The sequence below is a fragment of the Dermatophagoides pteronyssinus genome, unplaced genomic scaffold, assembly GCF_027571235.1.
Source record: "Dermatophagoides pteronyssinus isolate colony J.1.1.1.1 unplaced genomic scaffold, Derpt_VIB-CSIC_2022.12 sq0001, whole genome shotgun sequence".
NCBI lineage: Eukaryota > Metazoa > Arthropoda > Arachnida > Sarcoptiformes > Pyroglyphidae > Dermatophagoides > Dermatophagoides pteronyssinus.
In genome coordinates, this window is record NW_027461525.1 from 5416353 (window position 1) to 5429390 (window position 13038).

A 13038-nucleotide genomic window follows, 5' to 3' on the forward strand; every position below is an offset into this window, starting at 1 on the left:
CGGAACCATTGTTGTTGTTGTAACCGACCCATTTCTCATTACAGGAAATTTTTTGTTGTTGTTGTTGACACATTTTCGTTCTAGATTTTGTCTTTTTTGGGTAAAGAATATAATGATTTTCTTACGAAAAGTATAAAAGCTTGTTTCGGTTATAATTTTCGAGCATTCGATTTTTCGTTGATTTTGTTTTTGTTTTGAATCTGATCAAATAATACCCGGGTTGTTCATTGTGAAATGTAGTGAAAATCAAATGTTTTTTTCAAATAATTTATCGGTAAGTTTCATCATACAGAATATGTAATGATTTAGTGAAAATAATCAACAATAACAACAACAAATGAATCAAGTTTTTTTCCATATTTATGTTTGTCTTATTAGCATCTTCTTCTGTTGAATCATATAGAGGTCAACCGTATTCACCGGTAGATCATAGTGATGATGAATACAGTGGTGGTGGTGGCGGCGATAAAGAAGAACCGGGAATCGAAGCTGCATACACATCAAAACATGCAATCGAAACATATTCAGTACCAAGCAGTATTGAACATAAAACTCCTGTTGTTGATATAAATTCTGTACCATTATCATTGAAAATACGTTTCAATTCACATTCATCCAATATTGTTGCCGTACAGAATCATTTTGGTAGTCATGGACAGGTGAAAAAATCCAATTCCATTGATCAACCAGATATATTGATACATAGTGTTAAAAAACCGGTAATCCAAGAAATAAAAGAAATTATTACACCATATCGTAAAAGAATTCAAGAAGTGAAACCAGTACATGAAAAAATTGAAACAATTATTGCAACTAGACATCGTCATGGCTATAATCATGGATATGATGATGGTCATGGTGGTGGTCAAGGTGGTGGTCATGGTCATTATGATGATTAAAATTAATTAATTTTATTTGTTAATATCAAAAAAAAAAATTATTATTTAATAAAAATTCACTTATTTACAAAGTAAAATTGAATCAATATAAGATGTATCCGATTCATTAGCAAAAAGCCAAAGATTTTTGCTTAAATATTTTAAAAAATCATAAATATAACTGTTTACAAGATTGATACGTTCGGAATTAAGATCAGTGTAAAAAATAAATTGTCCTAATTTAGTGAACAAACGTAAAAGATGAACAGCACCATAAAGTTTAGTAAAATCGATTGGTTTTTCATTGTTGTTGATAATAACACTGGTGGTGTTTGATGGATCCAATTTATTTTGTTGACAATTTTGTAGTTCGGTACTTGATACTTCAGTACTTGTACTACAACTATCCGATGTTTCGCTTTGACTATTTTGATCGGTGAACAATAATGGCAGACGTGGAGATTTAATAGTCGGTGTGTTTTCATTTTCATTTGTCAATAGATTTGATGATAAAACAAAACGATTGTTTCCGGATTTCGATGTAGCTTTTTTGAATTTCTTTTGTAAACGTTTTGAATCTTTGTTGTTTGTTGAAATAGATTTGGCTGTTTTAGCGAATTCATCATAATTTTTAATCAAATATTCCATTTGTTGTTTTTCCGATGGATATAATAAACATTTGTCGAGAAAAAAATTAAAATATCTTCGTATAGCATTGAGGAAATCAATGTAACCATCGAGCGTATGATTTGATGGTAATTTAGCTGCTTGTGATTTGTTGAAAAAATAATCATTCAATATTTTATCAATGTTTAATTTGAATGGAAGATGAACCAATTTTTTCTGATTGATAATCAATTCCCAATCATCGGTCAGAATTGTTTTCAAATCTTCAGGTATACGAATTTTAACTTCACGTTTATTGAGAAAATCTTGTTGATTTTCAATATGAACAGGTATTTCGATATCGTTGGAATTTAGATTTTTATAATTATGATTTACTGCATTAGACGAATAAAAACAAAATTGACTAATTTAATTAAAATTCTCAACAAAAAGTACATACCAGAATTATTATTATTATTGGTAGAATTACCATCTGAGCTGTTAGCGAGTTTTTTCGAAGAATCATCTTTTTTCGTTGATTTTTTCTTTTTCAATTCATCATCATCATGATCAGATTTTTTTGATTTTCTTTTACGACGACTTTTTTTAAATTGTCGTAATTTTTGTTGAAGTTTAAGATTATCCTGTGTATATTTAAGTATACGATCGGCCAATACCCATTCATCGTATTTAGGTTTCCAACCACGATAATGTATTAAATATTCAATCAATGTATTTGATTTACGAATATCTAAACATTTAGCTTCATAAATATGTTTATCTTGATAGCAAAGTACTTTTTCACCAATTTCAAATTTAAATTTTTTGTTACCATTCTTTTTGTTATTGTTGGCGGTGGTGGTGGTGGTCATTGTTTCGAATCGAAAAAATCAAATGAAACGATCCATAAATGTGTTTGATGTCAAACACTGCTGCGCGAGTTATAACTTATCATCGCTCACTCTTTTATTATTGAGGACAGTGAACTCTAGCGGTCAATTTCTGTTAATATAGAAAAATTATTCATTTTTAAAAATACAAATTCCCTTTTAATTTTTTCAAAATTCAAATTTCAAATTTGTCAATAATTTCATTCAATTTAATATTACGCCAATCATGTTTACAATTTTCAAGATGTAAATCAAAATCAACAATATTTAAATGATATTGTTTTTGGAATATTAATTCTTTGATAGCTTGATAAAGTATTTGAAAATTTTCCAATTGAAATCCACGAACATTCAATGATGATGATGATGATGATTTAAGTTTCAATTTACCATCAACATAATTGTACAAAAACAATGGTTGATCAAGTTTTTCAGCATTATCAATCGATGTAGCAAGATTATAATCATTCAACATGATCATCACGGATTCTGGATTGATTTCATTAATTTTATCCGAAATACGTTCAGCAAATACAGTTGGAATTGGTGCAGGAATTTCATGGAAATGATCATTTGCCTGATAATATCCACCAATAATATAATTGGTATTATTCTGTAGATAATTCGATACCTTTCGAGAAACAAAACAAAAAAGTAGGATAATGTTTTTAATTAACTTTTTAGTTCTTAATCTAGTAAAATATATTACTTGATTCAAAGCAACTTCCAACATTGGTGTTAAACCATGTCCCGAATGAAATAAAGGAATGCAATCAACAATACGATTTGATTTACTGGAGGATTTTTTTTTCTTTTCCATCACTAACAATCCATTGACAATACCGTGCGGATAACGAAATGCATGCATTAAAATTTTTAGATAACATTTTGTTGAAATGACTAGATCATCATTGGAATTATTGTTTGGAGATAAATCTTTTGATGTTTCTAATTGTTCATCTGAAGACATGATTATTATGGTACAAATATTGATAAAAAAAACTTAATGGTCACTCATATCACACAATCACAAATCGCGAATCTGGATGAATGAATAAGCAATATATGAAGCAAAATTGCCAGGAAAATTTCTGAAACTTTTTTTTAAACTTCTCGAAAACTTTTTTTTTCTCAACACATTTTTTTTCAACGATTTTTTTTTTTTGGTTTCCAAATTTTATCAGATTCCAAAAATGGTTGTCAGTTCTGTTCATATTGTTTCCGATTCGATTGCTGGTCCACAAATGATTGATATTTTTCAAACAAATTTAGAAACATTAGGTGCAAAAAAATCTGGTAATTTTTTAATCGAATGTGATACATATCATTCGAATCCGGCAATATTTCCAACAACAACAACAACACAACAAAAATTACTCAATCTAATTCAATCATCCGAATATCCTGCTACAGCATTTTCATTAATCGAAAATGGTTCAACAATTGTTGCCGATCAATCATTTGAACAAATCATTTCAAACCTATCGAATTTTTATTCATCAAAAAAATTAGCACGTATTGAAGTACGTGGTCAAAAATGGTTGCTTGGTGATTTTGTTTGTAAATTAGGTTCATGTACGATGGGCGGTAGTTTTAAAGCAATCGTTACCGAAATTGAATATGGTCCTTGTTCAGTACCGAATGCATGTTGGGATTTAATTAAAGAATTAGGAAGATCATTTATTGGTCCATCCATTAATAAACCTAATCAACATTTATTAGCACGTATGAATGAACTGTATAGTCCAGTTGATACAATTCATCAATATAATGATATATTTAATCAGATAAAAAAACAAACACCTCAAGGAAATATTACAATGTAATATAGCACAAATACAAATGTATTCCATTCATTCATTTTTGTAAAATAAATTTCATTATTAAAAAAAAAAAAATAAAAATTCAATTCATTTTATCAAGAAATGCTTGACAACAACGTAAACATTGATTATAATTTGCAATAAATCCATCAATTCCACCTTGATAATAAGGATCTTCAATAATCGATTGACCTTCAGGATCATAAGATCCAAGTAATTCAATTTTTGTTTGTGAATTTGATGGTGACATTCGTTTAATATTACTGATATTACTTTCATCCATACCGAAAATCCATTCAAATTTATTGAAATCTTCTTTGGTTAATTTACGTGCTCGATGTTCAGTTTGCAGGCCATGTTCTTTCAATACCTGTATAGCACGATAATCCGGTAAATCACCTGTATGATATGAACTGGTTGCTGCACTATCACAAAACCATTTATCTGTTAAATTTCTATAGGGAAAAATTAATTGATTAACACGTGGTCATCCAATGTCATCATCATCATCTAATCTCTTCTTACCTTTGTTCGATTAAACTTTGAAAAACAGTTTCAGCAATTGGTGAACGACAAATATTACCCAGGCAAACAAATAGTACACCACGTCGTTGTTGTTTTACGTTCGACATGATAGTTACGTTTTTGGATGATAATGATGATTATCAATATTGAACAAAAAATGAATCAAAATGATTATCATTAAAATGTTACCAATGATAGTATCGCCATCTATGGCCATCATTAAATTTTTTGAATAAAAAAAAACGATATTGATTAATGATTGATGATTATCATTGAACCAAATACAAACAAAACGAAGAAAAACAAAAAAAACCAATGACATATTTCCAATGAAATGAAATAATCTTATACAATTTTTCGTTTTGATAATAATGATGATTTGATAATAAAGATTTAAATAATTTACAAATGATGATCATCATTCACCATCATCATCCTTTATCATTCATGACAAACTTGTAATCAATTTGAATTTTCAAAGAAGAAGGTTAAAACACAATCGTATTTTTTCATTCAATTGATTTACTGGATTTACTGAACGATATTTGAAGACAAAAAAAAGTTGATTTGGTTTGATTATTATTGATTTTGGTTTGAACATTTTTTTTTTTTTTTTTTGATTTGTTACGTTTTTGGTCGAATTCGAAATGTAGTCATATTTCGAGCACAAACTTTTTCAAATTTTTTTTGATTTTCTTATTTTTTCGGTTAGTTTTAGTTCGAAGAACCTTGATTATAAGGTCGGATAAGGATTGAAAGTTAAAAAAAATGAAATTTGACTGTGTCTTGAGTTTATCATCATCATCGCTTTTCTTCGCTATTGAAACGAGATTAGATAAAAATCATCCGAGTTTTTTTTTTTTTGACAATGTTGATGACGGTAGTTATTTTTTGAATTTGTACAAAAAAAAATGACAAAAGATAGTGACTTTTTTTCCAACAAAAAGCAAAGTTAAGCCTATATAAACCCCTCACTCTCAACTCAATTCATTTCAGACCAACAAAATATTCGATTCTATTTTCATCCAAACAGCACATCCGCGTCCGTCAATCATCTGTCCAAAAAAAAAATGGGATCTGGAAACTTGAACGCAACTGAATATCAAAAATTTCTTGATCAAGTACAATATTCGAAAAATGGTGTTGCACGTTATGAATGGATATTTGGTGAAGGTTATCTATCGACCGGTGGCCTTGAAACAACCAAAGAAATTGTACCCGAATTAGAATTGAAATCCGGTCAAAAATTATTGGATATGGGTTCCGGACTTGGTGGTCATGATTTTTATATGGTTGAAAAATATAATGTTTATATTGATGCTGTTGATTTGTCACAAAATATGATGGACGTTGCTATGGATTATTACAATAAAAAACCACATTTAAAAGATCGAATCAATTTTCGTTTATGTGATGTGACAAAAGCTGAATTTCCAAACAATTATTATGATGCTATTTATAGTCGTGATGCATTGTTGCATATCAAGGATAAAAAACAATTGTTTGAAAATTTTATGAAATGGCTTAAACCTGGTGGACGAATTGTTTTTACTGATTATTTACGTGGTAATCGTCAACCACAAAGTGAAGAATTTTTGGAATACGTTAAACAACGTGATTATACATTATGGACAAAAGATGAATATGAACAAATGCTTAAACAAGTTGGATTTGTTAATCTGAAAATACAAGAATGTAAAGATAAATTTGTACAATCATTGGAACGTGAATTGAAAAAACTGCGTGATGGAAAACAAGAATTTCTATCGAAATTTTCACAAAAAGATTATGATGATCTTGAACAAGGTTGGACTGCTAAAATTAAACGTGCCGAAAATAATGATCAATCATGGTTGATGGCTGTTGCATTCAAAAAACCAAAATAATTGTATCGTTCGATCGATTTTTTACTTATATTTTAATATTAGCAAAACAGAAATATAGGTTTTTTAAAAGAATTTTTTTTTATAAATTAATTAATAAAATAAAATAAAAACAATTTTTATAATTAAAAAAAATTAATACAATTTATGAATTGTTTAGAATTTGGCTCAAAACATTAACAAACAAATCGATATTTGTTCGATTCAAACCGGCTATATTAACACGACCATCTTCACAAAGATAAATACTATAATCATTGATTAATGTTTCAACTTGTAATGATGTTAAACCGGAATACCAAAAAATACCACGTTGTTCAGTAATTGTACGCCATTGATGATCATTCGCCGGACACGTTTCCATTAATTTTGATTGTAATTGTTTTCTTGTCAATAATAATCGTTGTGAAATTCGTTGCAGATCTTTTTTCCATTCTTGTTTCAATGTTGAATCTGTAAGGATCGATGCAACAAGTCGTCCACCTTGAATTGGTGGACAAATATATTTTGAAATGATTATATTTTTCAATTGTGATTGTACACGATATGCTTCTTGTTCAGAATCACAAACAACGGTTAATGATCCAACTCTATCACAATAGATACTCATATTTTTTGAAAATGATTGTGATACAAGCATCATATGGCCATGTTCGGCAAACAAACGTATTGGATTAACATCATCAGCAATATTACCCGAACATAAACCATGATAGGCAATATCGAAAAATGGTAATAGATTTTTATCTCTTACTATTCTGGATACCATCATCCATTGATCCAGCTGCAAAAAAACATAATCATTAAAAATTGCTTTGTTTTGGTTTTGGATAATCATACATTTAGCTCGATAGCCGATGGATTATGTCCACAAGGTTGAAACAAAATAACCGAATTATTTGGAAGATTTTTTAGATCATCAAAAAAACCATTTTCATCAAATGTTTTTCGTTGATAATCATAATAACGAAATGAATGTATATTGAAATTATAATTTCGAAATATAAAATAATGATTAATCCATGATGGATTTGAAATCGATACTTGTTTATGTCCTTGAAAAAATTTCGATAAAAATGCAGCACCCAGATCTAAGGCACCGGTTCCGGCTAATGTTTGTACGGTTATACTCTGTGTCCATCATCAAACAAAGAAAAGGAAAAAGATTAAATAATCAGATAGGGAGAGAGAGAGAGAAAAAAAAGAATACGAACAGATTTTTCCAACGAACCAAAATCATCACCAAACAATAATCTAAATGCTTCACGATTGAATGGCATAAAACCTTCCATTGGTGAATATTCTTTATCAAGATTGGAACAATCATTGAAAACAATTTTTTCTGCTTTTCTTACAGTAGGAAATACATATGATTCATTGTTTTCCGTACGATATGTACCGATTGATAGATTAATTTTTTTTGGATTAGGATCTTGTTGATAAAGTTGATTTATGGATAAAATTGGATCTCTTGGTGCAAGTGTTATTTTATTCCAAAAACTGTTTGAAAAACAAAAACAAAAACAAAGAAAATATTAAATCAAATTTTAAACAACCGATTATTACTTATTTGGAGTAGTTTTAATTTTAGGAAATGCATTCTGATATGCTGAACGTTTAATAATTGAATATATTCTGGCCGTCATTGTTGATTGAAGAAGTAAAGATATTGACATATGTGTTAATATCGCGATAAGATTCAAAAATAAATTGATTGAAAATCAATTTTTTCAAACAGAAAAAAAAATTTCTTTTCCCACAACACAGAATATCATTTCAAATTATAATTTTTCATGGTTTTAACATATCGATATATTATGTGTATTCGGATTACTTTTTTTTAAAAAAAAATGTTGTTTGTAGACGACACAAGACACATGCATTGACAATTTTTTTTGGATATCAAATATCTTTCAATGCGATTCAGTGATAAACTTTCACCGCCACCATCATAATCACCATGATCACCATGATCGTCAAGTTTTCCTTTCATTTTTTTTAAAAGAAGAAGAAAAAGACACACATACGTAAACAAACAAGAAACTAGTTAAACGTTGTCCTCCCATTTCAATTTTGTTGATTATTGAAAAAGAAATAATCCTCTGTCCATATTATGTATGTTTAGTTTTAAAAATTTCTGATTTAATTTTTTTTTATCGTTTTTGTTATCCAATGTTTGTTCCATAATCATCATAATCAAAATTGTCATTGATTACCATAATCGAACGTATTGCACTATATACACTCAAGTGGTTACCTTTTTTTCTCTCTCTCTTTTTTTTTTTGATTCGCAAATATCCTTCGACAACAAATAAACAAAACAACTTTGATAACAAAAATAATAATGTTTGACCTTACTTTAAATAAGTCTCCTTTTTTTGCTGTTTGTTTGACAGCCAAAGAAATTGTCATTCAAAATTGTACTTGTAACTGTTTTATTGCATAACTAAATTTACAACGACAACAACAACGACAACGACAACAACAACAACAAAAACATTCATCAATCAGACAATCATCATTGAATTAGTGGAAGAACATTTTTCTTAATGAATAATTTACAAAAAAAAACAAAATGAATATTAATCATGTGTTTCCATTTTGAACGAATTCACTTTTCAATAAGCTTTTTATAAGTTGTTGTTGTTGGAAAATTTTAATTACATAAGTAACACTGACTATAACTGGAAATCCGGCAATTCTTCATTGTCGTTGCTTTAGGGCAAAATTGAATGATCAAAACAAAAAAAGAAAAAATCAGTATACAGTTACCACGAACAAAATCTTCAATGATGGAAATACCCTCTTCAATAGAATTGCTTCGAAATTCCTGTTAATTGATCATGAGCAGTCCAACAACATATATATCCAACAGGTTAATGAAATTTGTTTGTACAGAAAAAATAAAAATTGAATAAGGTGAATGAATTTTTTTGTTTTGCTTTGTAAAGGGGCCATTGTCAATAGATCAATATCAATTTTTTTCTTCGAATCAATTACATTTGAATTCGAATTCAAAAGATATTATGTAATCAAAATATATTACATGTCATATATGAATGTTTTTTTATGTTTTTATGCTCGGTTGCAACTTAATTATCATTTTTTTTCTTCTCATTTTTAACATCGATATTTTTATTTGTTTGGTGGTGGTTTGAAAAAATCAATCAGAATTTGATGTTTTAAAAATGGTTTGTTTTTAATATTTGTCTATTTGTTTGTAATGACTAAGACTTGCTTAAAAAACTTTTCCAACACAGAATGAAATCGATGAATTACTTAAAAATATTGATGGCCAATTTAAAGATGTTGTCGGTGTATTAATTGTTGATCGTGATGGTATTATCATCAAAAGTACAATCAATGAAGTTGTTGAAACAATACAAAATTATGGTATGAGTATTGCACAGATTGTTGAAACATCGAATCATTCGTTGAATGAAAATGGTGAAATTCAATTTCTTCGAATGAAAACTAAACGAAATGAATTTATTGTTGTTCCTGGTAAGAATTCTGGTTCGATTCTAATCAAATTTATAATCTTGTTTTGTTTTTTGTTTTCTATTTGCAGATAAAGAATTTATGTTGATTACAATTTTGAATGCAAACAATCCATCGCTTTCACATGGACAACATGCTGTATCGTCAAACTAGTCATTTTGGCAAAAACATTTTAATTTTTTTTTCAAAAAAGATTGTAATTTATAACAATATTTGTAACAAATCCAAAGTAATAATCAATTCTACACTAATGATTTATCAAAAAAGAAAAGAAAATTATGGTATTGCTTTTTGAAATTCTTCATAAGCTTGTTCATCCATAAGTCCATCAACTTCTTTTGAATCTTTGATTCGAATTTTAAACAACCAACCATCATCATAACAAGATGAATTAATTAGTCCAGGTTTTTCTTCCAGATTTTTATTTATATCAATAATTGTACCCGATACTGGTGTATAAATTTCATTAGCCGCTTTTACACTTTCAATGGCGCCAATTTCATCTAAAATATATTATTTTAAATAATTAATTCTTCTAAAATGAGCATTTTTCAAAACAAACAAACCATTTTGATTAAATTCCGAATCTATTTCGGGTAATTGTACATAGACAACATCACCTAATGATTCTTGTGCATATTGTGATATACCAACAGTACCGATTGTTTTATCATTCGAATCCAGAAGAACCCATTCATGTTTTTCACTATAACGACGATCTTTTTGTTGATAATTTTAAGTTTGGGTTGGTAAATCATGAAAAACCAAAAAACAAAATTATTAAATGAAATAATTTCCGAATATAGTTAATACCTGATAGAAATCTGGTTGAAGAAAAATGAATAGATCTTCGTTGTTGATGATGATTCAAGATAGTTTTCGTTTTATTTGTTGCTTGTTGATGGTGTGATAAAAGATTTTTCTGTTGTTCCAAACAAATTAAACCACGATTCCAATTTGTAAATAATAATTTACTTCGATTGATTATTTGTTTCATTTTTCGATTTGATTCGATTCGAAGATCATTAATGAACAGTGGCAAAATTCGAAATGAGTATGCGTATTGCGCGGGTAACCCAGAAATGAAAATAAAAATTCGGTGTTTCCAATCGATCGATCGATTGATGAAGAAAAAATGAAATTAGATCAGGAAAATAAACGTTGATTATCGCCAATATCAATTTCAAAGTTTTTCTTTCACTATAATAACAACAACAACAGAAAAAAGCTGATTTATCAATCAATCAAAATAATCAAATTGTATGAACTGATTTTGTGTGTGTGTTTATTTTAGAAATGGCTCAAAACTGAATGAAAATGATACAATCTTATTCGTTTTTTTCAGATGATAAAAAAAATGGGAAAAAAATGTCATCATTATTGAAATAATGACAAATATGGAATTACGAATCAGCTAATCGGATACATATGGTGCGATTAAAAGATTTTGTTTTCGATATTTTTTACCAGAAAAAAAAATCGTAAAAAAGTAGGAAAAAAAAACGTGGAATACCAGCAAACAAACCGTGAATGAATGTGATAAAAATAATCTTGGTCAAAATTTCCACAAACAGAACAAACGACATCTCGAATCATTAAATTTTGTTTCTAATCACTAGATGTCACTATAGGGTTTTTTTCTGGTCAGTTGTTTATAATATGGATTATAAATCATGAGAAAAATCATAAACCAAAAATCAGATCGACGATCAGTATTTTCAGTTTTTTCAAACAAAAAAAAAATTTTAACATTCCATTTTTGATTTAGAAATAAAAAAAAGGACCAAAATCAATCAAAATGTTCCAGGTATGTGAATGATTATTGATTTTTCTCATCCCTTTTTCTTTTTTGTTGAAAACAACAACATTTTAGTTATTGGAAGAATATTTGGCCATCATTTCCAAATATGCCATTGAAAATACATCAAATTTTGTTATACTGATTCTTTTGATTGTAACACCATTGTTTGCATTAAGTGCATACTTATCATTACGATTAGCACGTTCGATTGATCAACAGAAAAAACGAATCAAATCAATTGAAAAGATTAAAATGAAAGCAAAGGCTAAAAAAGAGAAATGAACGAAAACTTTTTTCGAAAACATCTTCTTTGATCATTTTCGTTTTGCAAATTTTGTGTCAATCATCCTCTTTTATTGCTATACAAAATAAATACTTTTTTCCCAATGTTTTTTTTTTTTTTTTTTTTTTTTTGTTTTGTTTAAATTCTATGGTTTATATTTTGATCCAGGACTTTGTTCATATTCATCAAATTTTGGAAACACTGTTGATTCTGGATCTATTTTTGTTTCGGATGATGATTTTTGTTGTGATTGAAATTTTTTGATTCGTTGTAAATTTCGCATTGATTCTTCGATTGTTGGTGGATCTTGACGTCGCATACGTAACCATGCTTTGAAATTGAATGGAAATAAATTGATCAATGATAATCGATAAATCAAAATAAACATCATATTTACCATTCCATTCGGGTGGTAAATCATCCCAATTATCAATGCTTGTTGATTGAAAATATCTAACTGTTTTTGAATTTCTATTGATATCTTTGGTATGAATTAAACGATGGATTTCGTTTTCATTTTCCACGCAACAAAAAAAACTTACCATTTTTTATTTCAAAATATTTATTACCCAAATGATCGGAACCAATAAATTCTGGACGACTACCAATCAAACGTGATGGTTTTAATGTTCGAACGAAATTCCAGAATGCTTTAACAAATGGATTCATACCACGATCAGCCATTGTTTGTTTGATTTGGAAGCGGGCAAAATTCAATTCAATCAGCTGCTGCTGCTTGAGAATTGTTGATGTTCGTTCGAATGAAACGAACGAATGAGATTCACATAGATGTCGCCCGGTCGAATTTAAAAACTCTCGAAAAAATCGATTTTTTTTTTTGACAATGA

At 28.4% G+C, this 13038-nt stretch overlaps 11 protein-coding genes across 11 annotated transcripts; 5 read left to right on the forward strand and 6 right to left on the reverse strand.

Moving 5' to 3' along the window:
• The first annotated feature begins 21 nt into the window (after positions 1 to 21).
• LOC113790440 (uncharacterized) lies at positions 22 to 940 on the forward strand. The gene is made up of 2 exons (XM_027340110.2): positions 22 to 274; positions 348 to 940. Exons 1-2 carry the CDS (start codon positions 251 to 253, stop codon positions 897 to 899), a joined length of 576 nt encoding a protein of 191 aa, XP_027195911.2. The 5' UTR covers positions 22 to 250; the 3' UTR covers positions 900 to 940.
• Positions 887 to 2465, reverse strand: LOC113790441 (mortality factor 4-like protein 1). The gene is made up of 2 exons (XM_027340111.2): positions 1945 to 2465; positions 887 to 1879 (listed from the first exon to the last, which is right to left on the reverse strand). The coding sequence occupies exons 1-2, from the start codon at positions 2354 to 2356 to the stop codon at positions 960 to 962; spliced, it is 1332 nt and encodes a 443-aa protein (XP_027195912.2). The 5' UTR covers positions 2357 to 2465; the 3' UTR covers positions 887 to 959.
• A 38-nt stretch (positions 2466 to 2503) lies between these two features.
• Positions 2504 to 3430, reverse strand: EMC8-9 (ER membrane protein complex subunit 8/9). Its single transcript, XM_027340121.2, has 2 exons — positions 3084 to 3430; positions 2504 to 3005 (listed from the first exon to the last, which is right to left on the reverse strand). Exons 1-2 carry the CDS (start codon positions 3342 to 3344, stop codon positions 2550 to 2552), a joined length of 717 nt encoding a protein of 238 aa, XP_027195922.2. The 5' UTR covers positions 3345 to 3430; the 3' UTR covers positions 2504 to 2549.
• A 9-nt stretch (positions 3431 to 3439) lies between these two features.
• Positions 3440 to 4893, forward strand: MED20 (Mediator complex subunit 20). Its single transcript, XM_075823136.1, has one exon. The coding sequence runs from the start codon at positions 3568 to 3570 to the stop codon at positions 4198 to 4200; it is 633 nt and encodes a 210-aa protein (XP_075679251.1). The 5' UTR covers positions 3440 to 3567; the 3' UTR covers positions 4201 to 4893.
• On the reverse strand, positions 4133 to 4858 carry LOC113790453 (low molecular weight phosphotyrosine protein phosphatase-like). The gene is made up of 2 exons (XM_027340124.2): positions 4723 to 4858; positions 4133 to 4652 (listed from the first exon to the last, which is right to left on the reverse strand). Exons 1-2 carry the CDS (start codon positions 4827 to 4829, stop codon positions 4280 to 4282), a joined length of 480 nt encoding a protein of 159 aa, XP_027195925.2. The 5' UTR covers positions 4830 to 4858; the 3' UTR covers positions 4133 to 4279.
• A 778-nt stretch (positions 4894 to 5671) lies between the features above and the next one.
• LOC113790454 (uncharacterized) lies at positions 5672 to 6721 on the forward strand. Its single transcript, XM_027340125.2, has one exon. It carries the CDS (start codon positions 5793 to 5795, stop codon positions 6606 to 6608), a length of 816 nt encoding a protein of 271 aa, XP_027195926.2. The 5' UTR covers positions 5672 to 5792; the 3' UTR covers positions 6609 to 6721.
• Positions 6722 to 6734: 13 nt separating this feature from the next.
• LOC113790450 (aspartate aminotransferase, mitochondrial-like) lies at positions 6735 to 8930 on the reverse strand. The gene is made up of 4 exons (XM_027340120.2): positions 8172 to 8930; positions 7820 to 8105; positions 7446 to 7736; positions 6735 to 7389 (listed from the first exon to the last, which is right to left on the reverse strand). Exons 1-4 carry the CDS (start codon positions 8279 to 8281, stop codon positions 6751 to 6753), a joined length of 1326 nt encoding a protein of 441 aa, XP_027195921.2. The 5' UTR covers positions 8282 to 8930; the 3' UTR covers positions 6735 to 6750.
• A 16-nt stretch (positions 8931 to 8946) lies between these two features.
• On the forward strand, positions 8947 to 11157 carry LOC113790411 (dynein light chain roadblock-type 2-like). The gene is made up of 4 exons (XM_075823170.1): positions 8947 to 9524; positions 9777 to 9796; positions 9866 to 10109; positions 10177 to 11157. The coding sequence occupies exons 2-4, from the start codon at positions 9794 to 9796 to the stop codon at positions 10257 to 10259; spliced, it is 330 nt and encodes a 109-aa protein (XP_075679285.1). The 5' UTR covers positions 8947 to 9524; positions 9777 to 9793; the 3' UTR covers positions 10260 to 11157.
• Positions 10263 to 11103, reverse strand: ppl (glycine cleavage system H protein, mitochondrial). Its single transcript, XM_027340072.2, has 3 exons — positions 10920 to 11103; positions 10673 to 10825; positions 10263 to 10609 (listed from the first exon to the last, which is right to left on the reverse strand). The coding sequence occupies exons 1-3, from the start codon at positions 11101 to 11103 to the stop codon at positions 10383 to 10385; spliced, it is 564 nt and encodes a 187-aa protein (XP_027195873.2). The 3' UTR covers positions 10263 to 10382.
• Positions 11158 to 11671: 514 nt separating the features above from the next.
• On the forward strand, positions 11672 to 12294 carry LOC142645822 (uncharacterized). The gene is made up of 2 exons (XM_075823189.1): positions 11672 to 11913; positions 11980 to 12294. The coding sequence occupies exons 1-2, from the start codon at positions 11905 to 11907 to the stop codon at positions 12187 to 12189; spliced, it is 219 nt and encodes a 72-aa protein (XP_075679304.1). The 5' UTR covers positions 11672 to 11904; the 3' UTR covers positions 12190 to 12294.
• Positions 12295 to 12304: 10 nt separating this feature from the next.
• LOC113790424 (NADH dehydrogenase [ubiquinone] 1 alpha subcomplex assembly factor 2) lies at positions 12305 to 12975 on the reverse strand. The gene is made up of 3 exons (XM_027340091.2): positions 12733 to 12975; positions 12588 to 12671; positions 12305 to 12520 (listed from the first exon to the last, which is right to left on the reverse strand). The coding sequence occupies exons 1-3, from the start codon at positions 12872 to 12874 to the stop codon at positions 12336 to 12338; spliced, it is 411 nt and encodes a 136-aa protein (XP_027195892.1). The 5' UTR covers positions 12875 to 12975; the 3' UTR covers positions 12305 to 12335.
• Positions 12976 to 13038: the final 63 nt, after the last annotated feature.